Raw genomic sequence first — 20,721 nt, 5'->3', positions numbered from 1 at the left:
ATCCAATTAAAATGCTCAGCTGTGTGACTGACAGATGTTTTGGTTCTGTCTGTGGATTGGGCGTGGCCTCCCTGATTGTCTGCAATCGGATGTGACAGAGGCATCACCGAATCGTGCTGTGCGGTGCGTCTCTGACAGTGGAAGGTACAGCTTCTGTAAAAGCTTTTGCATTCTTTTGTGATCAAAAGCCTGTTGACAAAGCCAATTATTTTGCAAATCGCAGACTTTTAGCCAGGTAGTTTGGGACCCACTAGCTCAGATCGGAACTTTTTTATTGTTAGCAGGTTATTCCCGTTGTCTGGGGCAGAACAGAAGAACTGCCCCCCCTTCACTCCATACGGAGATGACAGACTCGGTTAGGGATTTATTTGTCAGGTTTGATCTAGAAGCCTCTTTCAAACCTCTGAAGGATAAGGGATCACCTCTTTTAATGCTGAGTTGTAGGTGCCCTACTTTGAGTGCTGAATTTCACTAGTGTGTATTTTCAGTGGCCCTGAATGCCTTGTTGTTTAGACCCATTGTTTCTTCCATACACTGTACACTTCTGACATCCAGTGTCATTTCAAAGTGAATTCCTGGAAAAGAAATATGTTTGTCAGGAACATGTTTAATCAAAACCACATAAGCCACCCTAAACAGGTGTGACCGAGCAGAATTTACACACACACACACACAAACACGTATTAAAATGCCCAGACACTAAGGAGGCGTACGCATGTGTTTCGCCCTTTTCATGAAAGGGAAAGAGGCATAGTGGGACGTGACTGGTGTACGGAGCGTGACAGCTGGGAGCAGGGTGGAGGGTTATAGGGCTTGTGTGGTGCTGCTAACGCAAACAAGCCCCAGCCTGGAACAAACCCGCGACAATCCCACCCTTTAGTGCCCCCACCCACCCCCTTTAGTGCCCCCACCCACCCCCTCTATGCCCGACCTGGTCAGTCACCTGGATCATTCTTTGTTCTATTCATGAGAGTCATGAGTGAAATTGCTCTGTTTGGAAGTGTGTGTGTGTATGTGTGTGTGTGTGTGCGTGTGTGTGTGTGTGTGTGTGTGTGTGTTTGGGTATGTGGGTGTCTGTGTGTGTTGGTGTGGGTGCGTGTAGGTGTGAGTTTGTCTGCCTGTCACAAAATGGAAATGTTGCCAAGTTCCAAAAAAATCCCCTGACTGTAGAGAAAAGCAGGTAAAGTGATGCACTGCTTTAAATGAAAGAGCAAAAGGTGTTTTTATTTAGTAAAGATGTGTTTATCATATTACACCTTGATGAAGCAATATATACGTGACTTATGCATGGCCACTCGTCTGGACAGGGTGTGTTTGTGTGTGTGTGTGTGGGTGTGTGTGTGTGTGTGTGTGTGTGTGTTTGTGTGTGGGTGGGTTGTGTGTGTGTGTGTGTGTGTGTGTGTGTGTGTGTGTGTGTGTGTGTACGTGTGTGTGTGTACACACGTGTGTGTGTGTGTACACACGTGTGTGTGTGTGTTTGTGTGTGGGTGGGTTGGGCGTGTGTGTTTGATGTCTGTGTCTGTGGGCAGATTGTTACTGGCAGGGGTAGCCCTGCAGGAGCCAGCCCGGGGCTTTGAATCGCACTTCAAACAGGTATGATAAAACACAGGGAAGCAGATAGGAAACGTGCAGACCTTTTCCATTTTAATTAGAAAAAGGAGCAATTAGAGCCGAGAGGCTCATCTCTGCTGGATGTGACTGGATGGGGCTGGATGGGGCTGGATGTGGCTGGATGTGACTGGATGGGGCTGGATGTGGCTGGATGTGACTGGATGGGGCTGGATGTGGCTGGATGAGGTTGGATGGGGCTGGATGTGACTAGATGGGGCTGGATGGGGCTGGATGAGGTTGGATGGGGCTGGATGGGGCTGGATGTGGCTGGATGAGGTTGGATGGGGCTGGATGTGACTAGATGGGGCTGGATGGGGCTGGATGAGGTTGGATGGGGCTGGATGTGGCTGGATGTGACTGGATGGGGCTGGATGGGGCTGGATGTGACTGGATGTGGCTGGATGAGGTTGGATGAGGTTGGATGGGGCTGGATGGGGCTGGATGAGGTTGGATGAGGTTGGATGGGGCTGGATGAGGTTGGATGGGGCTGGATGGGACTGGATGGGGCTGGATGGGGCTGGATGTGGTACCACACTGCCACGGCTGCACTCAGTCAGGTAGCCTGAACAGTGAAAAAAGTGGATCTAAACTGGACCTTTTCTAAAATGAAATCATTTCCAATTGCCAAATGGAATGGTAATAAAAACATTAGTACAACACCTTTCAACTGCCTGTCAACTCAAAGCTTCTTGTGGAATTATGCAGCATTTTATTAAATCTCAGGGTTTTTTTTTTCCTTCTGGATGTTTTAAGCCTCTGTGATGGTGGGTTCAGAACAGACGCTTCGTTCTAATGGGCGTGAGTTCACAGAAGACGTTGGTAGTAAACTGGGCTGCTGTTGTTGTTGTACACAGGGAGGAACCGTCTGCGGAACCAGCCTTTCCGTCTAACTTGGTCCTGGATATCGCTGGAGAAGGAATACTACGTGGTGGACGAGGAGGCCAAAGTCCTGGAGGTGGTGCTGAGGCGGAGGGGCTACCTCGGCGAGACCTCGTTCGTCAGTAAGTGAACAAACACCACCCTTATCCGAATTAGCACAGGGCACTCGAACCTTTTCATTAGAGGCCCATGCAACACGTAAAAACTCAAACTCAAACTTTTCAGTCACTTAGCTAGGCAGAATCATCTCTTACCTTAATCAGGTCTTCCTGACTCATGAATATCCTGTGTGTTACTGAACTCCATGAACTTGTGTGTAAGTGGAGAGGTCTAAGTTTAGAAGTTAGCTAATCTCTTTCCTCTAGCCGGTGTTTGAGACAAGCACCTACACACAGGCAGAATATTGACTTTAAACATGGAAAGATGTTAAATTTAAACATGAAGGTGGCTTAACAAAATTGCCACCTTACTGAGTCATCCACTGCTACTTATAGGATTTCCTGTGATATTATATATGGACCTTGCTATGAAAATTCATATATGTTATATATGTCGCATTCAGATTTCAACATCACTCTCCTGAGCGCTCTAAAAATATATGACATTTTCTAACACCTCACTCCAGCAGTGATAACAGAGTTAGATTCCATAAAAGCCTCTGTGTTTGAAAGGCACAAGCGGCCTGCTCTGGAAGCCTTTATTTCCGGGTGTGTTACAGAGCGCAAGTCTGCTGGACGTCATTCCTCAAATTTGGGGGGAGGGTCCGGCTCCTCGTTAGCTGGGGCTCAGGGGCTGATGCTAACGATGGGAAGCTGGAAAGATTGAAGGAGTAGGCGGCTACACAGAACAGGGGCCCAGCCCTCCGACACCCAGACAAATGAGTGGTGTCCACAGGCGTCACAGATGCAGGGAGCTACGTCTCTCGTCCTTATGCCCAGGCTCCGGGTCGGCACCAGAGCGTGGCCCACGTTGTCAGCAAGACAAAGTGCTGGCACCATCTCCGCTGTGCAGATTTATATCCCGTATTCCCGTTTGATCTGTACAAAATCCAAGAGACTGTAGAACGAAGCCCGTTAGTTTGTGGCTGGTGAGGTTGAATGTTTGGAATCTGATTTGATTTAAGCAGAACTAGCATAGTAATTTTAGCACCTCCAGAGCAGGTAGAAAAAGAAAAAAAATCGGATTCACTCCTCTGAGTGAGACATAGAACTAGTGCGAAACTTGAAGTCAGAGTTGGAAGAGTTTTAGTTCAAAGGTCTTAACCTTTTCTTACAACCTTTGGGCACGTTCCCCGTTACAATTCTTCTAGGAGAGGGGGGGGGGGGGGGGAGCTGTTTCTGCCTCCACACCTGGAATGTCTAACACCTCGTCCGGAACTGGAGAGGTCAGCTCCACTTGTTGGGGCGGAGTTCGGGCCCACCTCCTCCGCTCGGATCAGAGACCACCTCGGGCCACATTAGACATTCACGATGTGAATCTGTGCCTTGCTGCTTGACCCTCTGAAACTCTCCTCCACTCCCGTTGTGAAGAAGACACCGCTTGAAAGCAACTGTTCCCTCCTCCTCCACGCCTTCTCTTTGAAGGAGGACATTTTCAGGGCCTGTTGAGCTAATTTGATTTTATTCAGGCATGTGTGTGGGCAGGCTGAGGCAGGAGGCAGGGCCGGGCCTCTCTCCTGCGTCTCTTCTTCCATATCAAAGCACTCCTTTCTTCCTTTGCTTCAAAGTATGAAATAGAGGGCTGTTTTTTTTGGAGGCCAATTTCTCCATGTGTGCAACAACACATCAGTTCGCCTGCCAAATTTTAGGTTTCTGAAGTAATATTTCACCCTCTCGCTCCCCCTTCAGCCATATCAATTAGATTAACCAAAATTCTTCAGCAATATAAATTTGCATAAATGCATCTAATTATGTTAGGCCCCGCCCACTGCTATTTCTAAAATGTCCATTCCCCCCGTGCTGCGCCGTGCCTTGCCGGCTGACGGGGAAAGCTTGGCAGGCCTGACATGATCCAGCTGGCAAGATGAAGCTCCTGTCAGCTGAGTGCGCTCACGATAACCCTCCCTCGTGTATGGAGGCGTTCACAAACAGCTCCACTCCCCCCCCCCCCCGGGGAGTACAGGGTTCCTGGTCAAGAATACCTCTCTCACTGAGGTACCTCGATCATCTCTCTCCCTCCAGCAGAGACCACGAGGCTTTCTTTGAAGCAACAATGGGTTTTATTGCTGGAGAATTACATCACACGCATGTCCACTGGGGCCAGTCCTGGCCAGCTGCTCTGTGTGTCTGAGCACCGCTACCTTAATCCAGGAGGGTACAAAAACACAGCAGCAAAAGTAACGCTTAGGTTTAGATTTGATGTCAGTCAAGTGAGGCAGCTGCTGTGAAGACTGATACTTTTAAGAATACTCAAAACTATTTTTGAGTACTCTTTGACATATATGATTTTATTTGCTGTGTTTGGAACAGATGTTGTGGAAGTCAAGAGATCTAAAACACAAAAAAGAATTTCAAATATTTTTCAAGCTGATCCTCAGAGCACAGTGGATGGTCCACAATTTGGGTCTAACGCAGGTCCCAGCATGCCAGTTTGAGGTCTCAAGTGTTCTGAGCAGCTTGGTGCTGGCGTTCGACGGAAAGGTTCCAGCAAAAATGTGGACTGTCTCGTGTGTCCTGAGGATCGGGTTCCATAACACTGACATAGTCTGGAGTTACATGAAGCAGTATTTTAGTGTAAAATATGCAGCCTTTCTTTCAATTTTATCTCTGCAGCTCAAGCAAGAAAGATTACAGACTCTGCCTTTAATTCTTCTGAGACAAAGACTGACATTTGTTCTCATTATCTTCTCATTTGTTTTACAGGTATCGGCACCATGGATGGAACAGCAGGGAAGGACCGAGACTTCCGAGGCAAAGCCCAGAAACAAGTCCAGTTCAACCCTGGTCAGACCACAGCCACCTGGAAGGTGCGGGTCCTTGACGACAACCTCTACGAGCAGTCGGAGACCTTCAGGATAGTCCTCTCTGAGCCCGTCATGGGGGCTCTGGAGTTCCCGCAGACAGCCACTGTGGAGATTGTGGACCCGGAGGATGGTGAGTGGGGCCGCTGGTTCCATGGTCCACATCCACTTCACTCCAGTCCACTCCATGACAGGCTGTGGGTTCATCAGCAGGGACCATGGGAAGCCGATCCTGTCACGGCTTCCTAGAGGTCCAACATCTTTGCCTCTGACTGCATTCTTATATGTGTGTGATTCCTCTCAGATAGTTTACACTTCATACATCACATTATATATAACGTGCTGCTGTTAACTGTGGGACAGAAACAAACATAGTTTAATGTAGTTTAACAGCAAATGTGTAGATGGGTGACGTTTCCCTGGAATCATTTCTTCAGCCATCTGACAGTGCCACCAGCTTGAAGTGACATAGGCAGCTTTTCTCCAGTGTCCATGCAGAACTTCCAGAACTTCTACCATGTGTGATTATTTGAGATGATGAGGAGATTCAGCTCATTTCTCGTCTGTTTGCTGAAGAAGTCTGAGACATGGCTTATTCTGCACCGAGAAACAGTGATGAAACACACACACACAGGCATGTCGAAAGTAAAACAAAATCTGCTACGGCAGTGGGGCAGGTACACAACGTCTGTTTGCACAAACAACTCTTGCCTACAGCATCAGATTGGAGGCATGGTTAAAGCCAAAAAAGTGTGCTTTGTTTTGCCTGCAAAAGAAATATCATCTTTAGGTTGTTACACCCTTCGAACCTCGAGCCATAACCCTGAAAAACTACACTACACTTTGCTGTGCAGTCCAGTCACAACTGTACACTTTTCGCAACTTCATAGTCATTAAGGGGTCTGGGTATCTTTTAATAGGATAATTGTGCAGCTCATGCAAAGGTTATCAACTCCCGGAAGCAGGGTGTGGAGAGCACCTCAGGACAGGAATCCTTTGACAGTCGTTCTGGCCTGAGATTATATCTGGCCATTATGCCCACTGGCCTAAGATTATATCTGGCCATTAAGCCCACTGGCCTGAGATTATATCTGGTCACTAAATCCACTGGCCTGAGATTATATCTGGCCACTAAAGCCACTGGTCTGAGATTATATCTGGCCACTAAGCCTACTGGCATGTCTGCTTACACTTCATCTTATTTGCTGTTTTCATTGCTGAAGAGAAAGTGAAAAAATCAAAAGCAAAAAGCAAAAGTCAAAGAGAACAGCCAAAGTCTGGTTCTGGTACTCAGGGTCGTTGTTGTCCCTTCCACATCTTCATACCACCAGAAGTAAAACCGTTACATTATTGATTCATGTTCCAGTATCCATCGAAGGATACAGAGTGTTTACAACTTTGTCAAAATCCCTGCAGGATATCAGAAGCAAATCCTAGGGCTAAATTATCAACAATACCTAAAACGGTCTTGTGCTTTCTGTCTCCCTTGATGCTTCCATTCAGAGTTTCAAAGTGGCCTTTGAGTTAGTAGTGGAATGTAATCTGTAATCTTGTCATGTTTTGTTCGTCTTAGAGTCCACTGTGTTCATCCCTTTGGCTACATACTCGATTGAGGAAGACATCGGAGAGCTCTTGGTTCCTGTCCACAGGACTGGAGATGTCAGTGAAGAGCTGATGGTCATTTGCTTCACCCAGCAAGGTACATGAGACGTCTCCTCACACAAATCATTGTCCTGTCCTAAAGTTGTGTGTCAGGTTAAGCTGGGACAAAACCTCGAAGGCCGGTCGTTATGCCCGTGTCGTCTCCGTCCATCTCACCTCCGTCTCAACCCCGTCTCACCCCTGTCTCCACCGTCCAACAGGCACAGCCAGCGGCACGGTCCCCACCGCCGTGCTGTCCTACTCGGACTACATCTCGCGGCCCGAGGAACACGGCAGCGTGCTGCGATTCGACAGGGGCGAGGCGGAGAAGGCGTGTCGCGTGGTGGTGATCGACGACTCCCTGTTCGAGCCCGAGGAGAGCTTCAACGTCACCCTCAGCATGCCCATGGGCGGCCGGCTGGGCCTGGCACACCCCAGCGCCAGGGTCACCATCCTGCCTGACTTCGATGACGGTAGGCGGGGTGGGAGAGACTCGGCCGGGTCCACGTTCAGCGGGTCTAGGCACAGCTGCCGGTCCAGTCTCCGTTCATCTGCTCTACTCTGTTCAGCCTGTCGCAGTTTCCCGAGCCTCTTATTTTCTTACAGGTTTAATTTGCACTGCATATATTCATATATCACTGCCACTTCAGAAAACAAGCCTAATTGTTTTTTCCTGAACATTCTGACTAAAATGAAAAATTTTATATAAGACAGCGAACAAGTATTTAATTAATGCAAGCTGCTTTCTAAATGAAATGAAACGTGGAAACATGGAAACGAAAAATGTTTTTTGTTGACTGTGACTTTCACATAATTAATCCTGAAGCGTTCAGAAAACAGAGAGCAGAGGTCACACGTGCCTTGGCAGTCCAAGCCGAATTCAGCTCGCAATTATGCTGCATTCGTTCCCGGGACTTTTGTACCCACCTTTGGCACATTTTAAAGGAATTTGCACAGTTTAAAATGCTGGTTGCAGTCATTTTTGCATATGCTGATTGCATTTGTGAATAAGCTCCAGTGTTTGGCTCAGCAGAATGAAGGATGAAAGGAACTGATGATGAGAAGATTCTCAGACGTGTGTCAGGGGTGAAATTGAAATCAGGTAGATGGAACTGTGTGTTCAGGAAACCAGCGCTCTCCTTGATAGCTCCTTTCACAAATTCTGGATGTCGGCCCACAAACGGCGCGGTCGTTTGCGCGCTCCGAGAGCTCGAGTCACCCAGAGACCAGGTCTGTGAAAGCCAACCAGACTTTCAATTCTGGAAAATCCACATTTTATTTAATCCGATGCATGAGACCTCAGTCGTTTGCAAGCGTGAGCGTGCACTGTGCTTCAGAGCGCTCGCGTACTTAGAAGGGAATTATGGGGAAAGAGTGATGAATATGTTGGCTGTGAAGTTTTGTCCATTCTTGTCAGGACAGTATTTAGTCATTACATTTGAGGCTCAAAATGTACTCCAAGTATCAAAACGAGTCTGTCATTTCTTGTACACTTGTCACTACTTCGGAAGCTCTCTGCGGCATTGTTTGAGCTCGTCTTGGGAATACGAGGGTGAGATCACACTGAATGTTAAATTTAAACGCACAGAATTTAGTGAACAATCCTGCAAACCTTGAACTGGTTTTCTTTCTCCCCATAATTCATGAAGTGTGAAAGCAAAGAATAGCAAAGCCACACCCAAGGACGGGGTGGATGCATTATGTTGTCAATAGTGGTTGTTCATTCAAAATGGCGTCTTCAACATTGTAATGTTGTGAGTGAGCGGCACGCGTGATCCCTTAGAGACTACGCGTGTTCTGCTTCAGGACACATGTCTTTTTTTGTTTCCTTGTCTTTTTCTTTTGTTTAAAAAAGTTATGGTTACAGGTAAAAGTTTAGGTCTGAAATCATATTGCTGGATAGAACTGAAGGACAGTTGCACATTTTAAATGAGATTCTGTTTAAAATGGGATCAAAGTGGCATCAGGAAGTAATTGTGGGACTAAGCAGGAGAGAGAGAGAGAGAGAGAGAGAGTGTGTGTGTGTGTGTGTGTGTGTGTGTGTGTGTGTGTGTGTGTGTGCCTTTAAGGCTTCCCTTATCACTCATCTGCAGGCGTAGTTTCAGGGCTGTTCTCCATCTTATCTCCCCTCTCGGTGCCAGTAACACCTCCGGGCCTCCCCCTCCGGGCCTCCCCCTCCGGGCCTCCCCTCTGCTCCGGGTCTGCCTGTTCTCTAGAGACCTATTCAGCACAGACCCGCCACAAAGTTCTGAACCTTTTTTACTTTTTCGAGAGCGGTAACTGGGATGGCTACAAGTTCATCTTAAACTCCTCCGATGAACTACATTGAAGCAATATGTTAAAAGTGTGGCTATGATGTGCCGTTATGTCTTCATGGACCAACTCCCGCACTGAGGCAGGTTTTGCAAATATATGGCAACCTCACATGCTTTTGAGCCTGCTACGGCCTTGACAGGAAAAGGAGACTCTGTCATTCAGAAGGCAGAACTGAAATCAGCCCACCAGCCTACTGAGAATCCCTGAGAGGCACTGGCCCACTTCTGTGGCCTTTAGCTGGTGCATGCTTGCCCACATGGATACTCAAACACACGCACACTTAAAACGATGGATTGATCTTCAGGACTGCGGAAGATGAAGCCACTACTGCCCATGCAGAGGCCACGCCCACTTTGTAGGAAGAACGAGGTGGTCTCAGTGTAACCTAAACCTCTGAATGTCAGACAATGACTGGCACAACCCTTCATTTTTGAAATTGTTGACGTTGTTTCCCTGGAGTTTCGCGGCAGGGCCATCACGAGGGTGGGCTTTATGGAACTTTGCTGAAAGATACTCCCTTGGGAAAACACCAGAACTGTTCAGGATGGTAAGAAACGATGACTTGATAAGAGGCATTTGGTCAGTTAAGAGATCGAGTGACTGCAGTCAAATGACTTCAGTTAATAGATGACATGATTAAGTTCATGATGCTAACATACGACTGTTAGCGTCACTGCGTTTGGTACAGCCGTTAACCTTTCTCAGAGCGTCCGAGGACATGTAACTGCTGCATGTGTGACTAAAAAGGACACAGGAGAGGTTCTCACTGGATCACTCCCTCTCTCACTCCGTATACTCTCACTCCGTATTCTCTCACTCCGTATTTGCTCTGCATTAAAACAGAATTATTTAGAGCTACAATGTCTCTCTTCCCTTTCTCTTTTTCTCTCCCTTTCTTTCTTGTCTCCCTCTCTTCTCTCCCACTTTCTCTCTCAAAAATCATTTAAACAATCATTAAAAAAAGAAAAATAGGAAAAAAAAGAAAATTTCCACTTAAAATGCATTGTGAGGACAACGTAACCCTTGTGGATAACGTTTTACCTGTTATCCTTAGTAAAACTTTAAATGTGTGCTGTGATTCTGTGAGCTACACAGTGAACAATGAACAAATATTAACTTATTATTATCAAATAAGACTGCATATATTGAAATAATTTGGTTGAACTCACTTTTTCCATCTACACATACAGTTCACAACATATTTATTGTTTTGCTTTTTTGGGAAGTGTTTTATATAAATAAGTAAATAAATATATTTTTTACAGCATAAGGGTGCTATTAAGTTAAAAAGTTTTAATCTAGATTCTCTGGACTCATAGATGAAACTGGGCTGTACATAAAAAAGTGATCTGAGTTCATCTCTTTTTTAGGAAAAAAAAATCCTAAACTTCCCCTAAAATGCATATTTTTCACATTTAGTCCTTTCTAACTATAAGATCCTTTTGTGATATTGTGGTTTTTGTTGTATTTATTACATTTTTTGCAATTCTAGCACAGAAATCTGTATCCACTGTTTTGATTACAAAATCACATTTATCCTTGTGAATATTGTAACAGAGAAATAGAATAGATTTTAGAAGTTAGTTAGCCTATGCTTTGTCTATTCGTCAAAAACATTTAGCGAGAAAGTCGGGTATATTTTCAGCTTTAAGAATCCCTGAAGGTTTTTCTGTGCCAGACGAAACAGCACAACTGAGCAGAAGGTGTCTGGCTCTCGTCTGCGGCAGTACCGTCCCCGCGCTAAAGGAGACGAGTGGCGGCCCGGATGGCGCTTGGACGCTATCGGCTGGCGTCCTGATCCCGTCTCGGTCGGATGACTTTGTCTGGGATGAAAGCGCGGGGCGGGTTAGAGACCTGCTTTGCGGCGACGCTTTTTGTCTACGCTTTCATTGTTAGCTTGCTTTTCGCTCCCGACGACTGGCCCGATGACGAGCCCGGGAAGAGAGACAGAGGGAGAAAGGCAAAGAAAAAGAGCTGTTGCCCGAAGCCACTACCTGTCAGCCATGCGCGTGAGACTCTAGTCACCACGCACGCACCGAAACCCGATCACCTGTTTTTCTCGCATATCCCAATGCACGTCGGATTATTGGGTCGTCATCTCCTTGAAGCATGAACAAAGTCCCGTGCGTACAGTTAGGCTGCAGCCCACTCTCCTGAATGTGCACAGTGACAGTCGTAATAGAGAAAAAAGATCGTGTTTGTCTTTTTATTTCTTCTAGACGTCACGTACACAGAGACGTCGGTGATCCAGTTCGACAACCACTCAAAACCAAATCAAATTCAGAGCATCTGGATTTGACCTGTGCGACGCTGTCCTGTGTGATGAATCCGTCCGCTTCACCAAACTCTAATAAAAATCGGCGAGTGTGAACTCGCATTTAACTGCTACACTATATCTGGCTAAAACAGCAAACAACAACCGTTTACTCATCTGAAGCGTGTTAAAAGTGTGTAAGACATGACTACACCCAACAGAAACGCACGCACGCACGCACGCACGCACGCACGCACTCACACACACACACACACACACACACACACACACACACACACACACACACACACACACACACACACACACACACACACACACACACAGAGCTACCCAGAGTTCCACATCCTGCTTTTGTCAGAGAAGCATGTCTGAGTGGAGGCAATTTCTGCACCTGCCCCTGTCTTCAGCACTGGTGTATGTTTACAGCAGCTGTACCCAGTCCTGTCGAAACTGGGTGCTGACACACACACACACACAAGCTCGTGCATGCACACACAAACTAGTGCAAAAGTTGCCATTTCTCACTGAGGCTTGGGACACTGCTTTTGAGAACTGAACCGGTCTGGAAAAGTTGCTACAGTGTCTGTTGTTCCAAGTGTTAAAGGCAAACCTTGCAGAAACATTCAGTACCTACAAATGCTCACGTATACACTCACGCACACACACACACACATTCTGTTATTTCACACACAGGAAGAGTCAGCAGAAAGAGTCTCTGTATTGACAGTGAATCTGTGATTTGAGCGCAGAAGAAACGTGTCCTCTCACGCTGCCGCAACAACCCGAGCCCTCTCCGGCTGTGGCGCACGGGAAAGAACTCGGATCAGGACCGGACACGCTAACGGGCCGTCGCACATCAGTCAGCGGTAGCGCAGTGCGATTACAGAGCGTCTTGGGGGCCTGAGCTCTCGTCCGCGGTTACGGGAAACGAGGTGGAGAAGCACGTGGAGAAGCCTCCAACCTGTTATTAGCGATTCCGCCCTCCAGACGTCCCCGCCAAGAGGAACCAGGTGTGCGCGAGCTAACCTCCGCTCAAAGATGCAGCTGGATCGCCCTTCCGGAGAGGTGCGGGCATGCCGCCAGAGTACATCGTGGCAATGAAACAGTTATTATCTATCGGAGTCAGGGTCACGCCGGAGTACACGCTGTAGCCCTGGAGAAGGCGGGACTCGGCCCAGTGATGGACGAGCCGCCAGGAGGGTCGGTTTTGAAGTCACGCAGCACGGGCGGGTCGGGAGAAAGGGCTTATTTCTCTTCCACCTCACCTGCGCACACCGCTCACAGAGACACTGCCCCTTCGTAATGAGGCCAACGCTGTGGATGTGTGTTACAGGACTGTCTGAAGGTTCGTTCGGAGCACCGAGGGCAGGCCTCCTGGATTTCGTTAACATTTAAGTGCGTGGAAAAAGTTTGCTTCAGTCTGTAGAAAGTGCAGTTCTGTAACTGCAGCGCTGTTAATAAAAAAAAATAATGAAAATGTAATGTCACTCATAACCCACTTGTAGCCCTGAAGCAGCGTGGTTGATCACTAAAAACAGCTCTCCGTCTCCTTTCTTCCACCTTTCATCATCTGCACGCATCACGCCACACCACATGATCCGGCCGCCGCGCCCCGGGTCCGGCTCCACCTCCTCGGCGATCGGCCGAGCGAACGGACGGCCATGCCTGCCTCGTGCTTTTCCTGGTTCGTTACAGCTCCTGAGAAAAAGCCATCGCTCGGTGGGAACGCGTATGGAAAGTTAGCAAGTGTGAACGCCAAATACTCTCACCCCCCCCCCCCCCCCCCCCTTTCACACCTCGCCCGTCTCCCCCTTGTCTCAGAAAACGAACGAAGACGCTGAAATCTCCCTGGCAGGTTCATCTCGTCTCTTAAGTTTATTTTTTAATCAGATTTCATTCCGAAGTGCCGAGGTGGGGTTAGTGGGGTGGGGACACACACACACACACACACACACACACACACACACTCTCATCTTGGGCGCGCTCCGAGAAACGGATCAACTGCAGGCAAGCGTTGCTCGAGGGAGCACAAGAGCACAACCCGGTTGCCAAAATGCAGGCAGCGCGGGACGCAGAACCACACACCAGGAGGAAGAGCCCACGGCGTTTTCACACTCTTCAATAATTCCTGATGTGGTCAGGGGTTCCTTCAGGCTTGACAAGGCCTGTCTGGCGTGAGAAGAAGCATCCAGACATCACAATGGCGGAACAACACTCAGAAGAGTGTTGGTTGATATGCAGTGAGGCGCATCCATTAAACCCCAAGTTTACACGTCCGGAGCATTTCGTGGTGCACTGGGAAACAGGAAAGAAATGAAAGTGTTGGTATGCTGAGTGGATGGATTATTCATGCTGTCTGTTTAAACATCTTCAATGGATAGTGAAGGAATTACACACTTGCTGGTTCCTACTGTCACTAACTCCATGGAAGCAAAATTGGACTTAGAGATGAACTGGTGCCATGGCTTCCTCTAAACAGAACAATCATTGTATCGTGGTCAAGGTTTAATATTAGACCCAGTATTATCGGTATGATGATAACAAGCAAGTCTCAAGAGATGTAAGGAAACCTGATCTTCAGAAGATATTATAGGGCGGGATAATGAGGGAGGGTAACTTTGTTGGACTTCATTCAAAGGTGTTCTTTGAAGAGGTGGTCACAGAGCCACGGCTGAGTGCCAGGCGGGTAAACCGACACAGGAGAGGGCAGGACTGAGGGACCTGGATCTGGGGGCCCAGGGAGCTGTGCCCAGGGGACCTGGACCCGGGAGAACTTGGGTCACCTGGCGTTTGGCAGCCCATATCGCTTTGAAACGACTGCTGTCTGCCTCCTGTACGAATGAACCTTATCTGATTACTGGACTTGTAGATTGTAGGACACACACACACACACACACACACAGCTTCTCCATGCCAAAGCAATCAGTAACGATTACCCACAAATCCTGAGCCCTCCCCCACGCCGCAGAACCGGATCATTCGCTTGCGATAGAGGCTGGCTGTGCCAAGACGCCTCATGAGAGTCTGTCACCTGAACTGAGATCAGTGCTTCATCCCAGACTCCCAGCCCTGCAGCGCTCGTGCGGCTACAGAGTCGTCACCACAAGGACGATTTGATACTAGTTTGCACCAATATCTGCACGCCCCTAGGCTGTGCCCGAGGACATTAGCCGTGGGTGTCAGATTTTACAAGCCTTGCAGAAATGAAAGCTAATTCTCACCTCAAGGTAATTTGAGGATTTTTGCTGTCGTTTTTAAACTGTACATCGGAATTGGTGAGGGGTTAGATTTGCATGTAGGTCACCTTTAAGAAGTCAGATCCCCCACTTTAAAAGTGCTGGTGTGTTATAGACATTTCGTCCTAGAGAGAAATCCTCTCACATTTTGTGTGTGATTTGCAGCTGTCATTTTGGCTGCTGAAACGGGTTTGGTTGAGATCGCTTGTAAAGCTTTATTGTTGTATGGCCTGAGAAAAAATAGCAGTTTATTATGGCTCTAACAACAAACACCTTTGCTAGCTACCACTTAGCACGACTCCATCAGTTCAGTCCTTCGCTGACGGCATGATGACGGTGTGGGAAACTAAATCCTTTCTTGAGCAGCTCTACCACATGCACTTTAGCAAAGGAATCTGGCTCAAATTGACCCGAAGCTTCACAGAGCGATTGCTGACTGGGTGGGGGGAGAACAGAGTGGGTGGAGACTGACTTGGCGGGTGGAGGGCAACTGGGTGGAGGCTGACTGTGTGGGCGGAGGGTGGAGGGAGGATGGTGTCTGAGCAGCCAGGCCAATGTGTGGCTGTCTGGCAGGTGTAGTTAACTCGCATTGAGTGTGGTTAACTCGCCCTGGGTGTGGTTAACTCGACCTGGGTGTGGTTAACTCGCCCTGGGTGTGGTTAACTCGCTCTGGGTGTGGTTAACTCGCATTGAGTGTGGTTAACTCGCCCTGGGTGTGGTTAACACGCCCTGGGTGTGGTTGACTCGCCCTGGGTGTGGTTGACTCGCCCTGGGTGTGGTTGACTCGCATTGAGTGTGGTTGACTCGCATTGAGTGTGGTTGACTCGCCCTGGGTGTGGTTGACTCGCCCTGGGTGTGGTTGACTCGCATTGAGTGTGGTTGACTCGCCCTGGGTGTGGTTGACTCGCCCTGGGTGTGGTTAACTCGCATTGAGTGTGGTTGACTCGCCCTGGGTGTGGTTGACTCGCCCTGTGTGTGGTTGACTCGCCCTGGGTGTGGTTGTGCTGTCCTTCCATGGGCGTTTGCAGGGATCTAGGAGTTCCCAAAGGGGGGCGTGTTTGCTTCTCTCTAAGAGGAGTCCCAACACCTCACAGCTCAGCAGTGGGGAAAATTGTACCCTAGAGCTTTTTCAGTAAAAATGCACAGAGCAGGACCGGGTCTTCTGCGTAAATCAGAATAATGTTGGTACAGTACTGCAGCCTGCACTGCAGATACACGGGGCTCAAGATGATGTTAGATTATATTTTCATTAGAGCAGAGTTGCACATCTAAAGCCATGTACACGTGTATTAACATGTAATTGCAGGAAAGGTATGTTTCCCATTCCCCTCCAGGGTTGTCCCATATCTACACTGTGTAGCACTTTGTTATTCAAAATCTCATACTATTCATATCGTTTGCAGACTAAGTGCTGTGTGGTCTGTTCTTTGAGCCCTGTCCTGTTGCCGCTGGGAGATGATCAGATATGATGATGATAATGATGATGATGATGATGACATGGCTGACCCGACCTTCTCTCGTCGCCGTGCCAACAGCACCCGTGTTCTATTTCGGCGACACGGAGTACCACGTGGACGAAAGTGACGGATACTTGGAGGTTCGGGTCTGGAGAATGGGAACGGACCTCTACAAGACGGGGACGGTGACGGTGCGCTCCCGAAAGACCGAACCCGTTTCAGCCGAAGGTACGTGAACGGCAAACCGTCCGTGCCTCATCATCTTCTCCCCTTATAGTTCCCCTGGACATCAACACGGTAAAACAGACACGCCTCTGTCACCATAACAGCTCCATTTCTGTCAGGTTAGATTCACCAATGTGGCAGGTAACACAATAATTTGCATTCGACATTGTATTAAAATACTATTTGAGTTTGAGATATTAAAGGAACTAGATTACGTACGAGTTAAGTGATTTTTACAGTGCAGATAAAACATTAGTGGATCTGGTTCAGTGTTTAGAGTAAAAGGGATTGTGGGTAAAACCCGCTTTATGTTCTCCAAGCCTGGGGGCAAATGTGCTCTGACACGGATAAGACAGGGACGTCCAGCGAGAACGGCGGGACACGTGGGGGGTCCTGTTGGCGGGACGCTTTAGCGCTGGTGCTGGAGCGAACCCAGGATTAGGAACGCCAAACGTGACTCTCACACGAAGTATTTAAGTTCAGACCTCCCGGGTAGGTTCCGAGTCTCCCCCCCTCCTGCCCTGTCTACGCCTTTCACGCCTCATGCGTCTGAAGCTGGGATTCCCTCCCTGGGCCCACAGGCGCTGATCTAAGGGCTCTCCGGCCTGGCTGTCCTGCAGACATGTCGTCAGCAGGTTCTACCGTGAACACCGGGATCAGAGCCAATAGGAGCTGTGATACTGACAGCACGGGCCTCAGAAACCCAACTGACGAATAACCGACGGATGTTTCAGAGCAGAGGCATCACATATCATGAAAATGCATAATCTCCTGCATGTGAAGCATACCGAACAGAGATGTTTTTGGAAGGCTTTAAGTTATTAATTGATGACTGTATTATGATATTTACCACTGCATGGCTGAAAAGGTCTAACGTGTCAGGCTGTTGGTGCAGGGATAAGGCTTCTGAAAACTACAGACGACACTCAGGTATTTGGTTTATGGGAGACGTTAACGCAGGCAGACATCAATATGCAACATATGAAATCAACAGTGCATAGTGTTGTAGTCTCATAGCGGCAACCTGTCAGACAAGGGTGAATCTTATGTAGCACTTTGGTTTAATTATCACTGCGTTAACTCCCAGAGGTATCAAATGCTGTGAATATAAAGGGAACTTTACATGTAAAGATGACTGTTAAAAAGAAAATGTAAATTGGTTTTCTCACCGCAGCCTTGAATTAAAAAACTGAAAAGAACAGCCTTGAAGAATCGGAAGAAAATAAATAGACAAAATATATAATTAAGCTATCTTCGTGTTTGTGTGCGCATTCTTTTTTAGAAGTGTACTGTGTTGTTATGAACAAAGCAGTGTTGGGTAATAGTGTGAGGGCGTGAGCTTATGGTCTGTACGTTTGCCACAGCTGGAGAGGACTACGTGGGCATGAGCAAGACCCTGACCTTTGCCCCCGGGGTCACCGTGCAGACGTTCCGGGTGACCATCCTGGACGACCTGGGCCAGCCTGTGTTGGAGGGCACGGAGAGGTTCGAGCTGGTGCTTCGTATGGCCATGAACGGCACCGTGGGCGAGCCGGCCAAAGCCACCGTACTCATCAACGACTCCGTCTCAGACCGTGAGTCCACATCACCCCGACCGACAGGGACGTGGGGCTGTGGTGGTGTGCAGACAGGAAGTGACCTCTCTGTGTGTGTGTGTGTGTGTGTGTGTGTGTTTGTGCATGCATGTGTGTGTGTGTATGTGTGCGTGCGTGTGTGTGTATGTGTGCGTGCGTGTGTGTGTGTATGTGTGCGTGCGTGTGTGTGTATGTGTGCGTGTGTGTGTGTGTCTGTGTGCGTGTATGTGTGTGTGTGTGTATGTGTGTGTCTGTGTCTGTGTGCGTGCATGTTTGTGTGTGTGTGTGTGTGTGTGTGTGTGTGTGTGTGTGTGTGCGTGCGTGCGTGTGTGTGTGCGTGCGTGGGTGCGTACGATCCCCTCACCCATGCTCAAATCCTCACCCCAGTGCCGCAGGTCCAGTTCCGAGACGCGTCGTACGCGGGCAGTGAGAGTGACGGGACGGTGACGGCGCTGGTGACCCGCAGCGGTGACGTGAACGTGCGCTCCAGCGTGCGCTGCTACAGCCGGCAGGGCTCGGCCCAGGTCATGATGGACTTCCAGGAGAGGCCCAACACCGACGCCTCCCTCATCTCCTTCCTCCCAGGTCAGCGTCCCCACGGCACCGGTCTCTCCGCTCCAGCGCCGGGCCTTCTGGAGCACAACGGGCCTGCTTGAGATACGCTGCATTTTATTGATTGTCTGTGACTAAATTTGTGACAAAATCCCAGTCACAGCAGGCTGTGGGTATAATACGCTTCCCTGCATCTTTAACAGCTCTGATTTGGATCTATAAATTCTAATTAATTTATCACGTATGTGTATGGGTGAATGGATGTGTGTGTGTGTGTGTGTGTGTGTGTGTGTGTGTGTGTGTGTGTGTAGGTGAAGTGGAGAAGCCCTGTATTCTCATTCTCGTTGATGACACGGAGCACGAGGAGGTGGAGGAACTAAGGTTGGTTCTGGGGAGTCCCCGTAGTGAGTCTCCGTTCGGGGCGTCCATAGGAGCACGCAACGAGACACTCATCAGGATCAAGGACGACTCTGACAGTAAGTCCTGTCTCTCGCAGCCCCGTGTGACCGGGGCGTCACACTCACAGCCAGCCGACGTTCGCGCGCACATCACAGCTCTGTGATCCACCGCCCTCAGGACGAGGTGTTGACGTATAAGCCATTGATCCTTAATTTAAGACTCTGAGGCGCTGGTTAAAAACGTGAACATGTTCTGACACCGAGCCTTCTGTAGGAAAAGGTACGAAACACCAGGCATCTTCCCTGTGAGCAACATGCCACATTGCCTGTATTCTCCATCGTACACACGCCATGTGTGTATCTAAGGAGTAGCGTTTGAACAGTTTTAAGAATCGGTTTGAACTTTTCAGTTTTTCTGCACTTGACTGAATGCCCTCAGAGACTGAGTTACATAAAGACCTGTTACCTATTCAGAAAGTCATAATTCCTGACGCAGCTGAAAGAGTCTGTGGTTATAAATTCTTTTGTTTGGCGGAGATATTCAAGTGCAGGTTGTGGGCGGGAATGACACAATCTTGTGGGTGAATGTAAATAGCGTTTTATGACTGTACCACTTTCCTGATGCCGGGTTTATCCACGTCCTGGTCCTATCTGCTGTAAAATGTACTGTAAAATATACTATGCATCAAAGGCCTGTAGAGAAATGTCAAATGTAAGAAGGTATGACACAGACAGAGCAGAGCAACGTCCTTTAAACACCAAACTCTATTCAGCCAAACAAATGTTCGACGTTTCGTGGTTTTAAGCAAGTGGTACGAGCTTGCAGGGCAGCTTCAGCGAGCGCAGGTCTGAGGAACGTGAGCACGTTGCTGACGTACACCCGTGCTTTCTCCCACGTGACCCCCTGACCCTCTCGTTCAGAACCCATCATCAGGTTCGGGGCGACCAAGTTCAGCGTGAGAGAACCCACCGAGTCCGGCCAGATCTCCGTGGTGACTGTGCCCGTGCAGAGGGTGGGCGACACCTCCAAGGTGTCACTGGTCCGCGTCCACACCAAAGACGGTTCCGCGTCTTCCGGGGAGGACTACCACCCCGTGTCGGAAGGTGAGTGCGTTCGTCCATTACTGAAGTTGTGGCTTATTACCAGACGTGGAGCTGTGGTGAACACTCTCCGAGACCCGCGTTGAATATTTGAAAAGAATAACACGTACGGGCAGATGGATAGAACGACGTTCACATGGAATGAAAGCGCACGTGTGGTGAGAATTCACTCGGAAGCTGTGTGTTTTCGCAATGCGCCAAGCGACCCTCCGTCCAATTCCGCAGACATCGAGTTCAAAGAGGGGGAGACGGAGCACGTGGTGGAGATCGAGATCCTCTACGATGGCGTGCGTGAGATGAGAGAGGCCTTCACCGTCCACCTGAAGCCCGACGAGAACATGGTGGCGGAGACCCAGGTGCTCGCCGAAAATCCGCCATTGCCCTTTCAAATCTCAAACACGTTTCGGCACAGAAAGTCTCGGAGCGAAGGAGACGTTAGCGTGGAAGGCGTCGTGGTAAGGCGTTCCCGTGCGATGACTCTGCCCGCTCTTTTGCAG

The 20,721-nt window shown here is 48.7% G+C and overlaps 1 protein-coding gene across 1 annotated transcript in view; it reads left to right on the top strand.

Moving 5' to 3' along the window:
* frem2b (FRAS1 related extracellular matrix 2b) overlaps positions 1 to 20,721 on the top strand; it is a 53,399-nt gene that overhangs the window by 22,772 nt on the left and 9,906 nt on the right. Inside the window, exons 3-12 of the mRNA XM_076976272.1 lie at positions 2,466 to 2,612; positions 5,352 to 5,582; positions 7,023 to 7,148; positions 7,312 to 7,563; positions 16,453 to 16,602; positions 17,964 to 18,173; positions 18,561 to 18,758; positions 19,037 to 19,201; positions 20,045 to 20,227; positions 20,450 to 20,580. Coding sequence (XP_076832387.1) covers positions 2,466 to 2,612; positions 5,352 to 5,582; positions 7,023 to 7,148; positions 7,312 to 7,563; positions 16,453 to 16,602; positions 17,964 to 18,173; positions 18,561 to 18,758; positions 19,037 to 19,201; positions 20,045 to 20,227; positions 20,450 to 20,580 — 1,793 coding nt within the window. The remainder of the gene's footprint in view (positions 1 to 2,465; positions 2,613 to 5,351; positions 5,583 to 7,022; positions 7,149 to 7,311; positions 7,564 to 16,452; positions 16,603 to 17,963; positions 18,174 to 18,560; positions 18,759 to 19,036; positions 19,202 to 20,044; positions 20,228 to 20,449; positions 20,581 to 20,721) is intronic.

This window comes from Brachyhypopomus gauderio, chromosome 16 (assembly GCF_052324685.1).
Source record: "Brachyhypopomus gauderio isolate BG-103 chromosome 16, BGAUD_0.2, whole genome shotgun sequence".
NCBI classification, from domain to species: domain Eukaryota; kingdom Metazoa; phylum Chordata; class Actinopteri; order Gymnotiformes; family Hypopomidae; genus Brachyhypopomus; species Brachyhypopomus gauderio.
The sequence above is the reverse complement of the archived record's forward strand: the minus strand, read 5'-3'. Positions and strand labels throughout refer to the sequence as shown.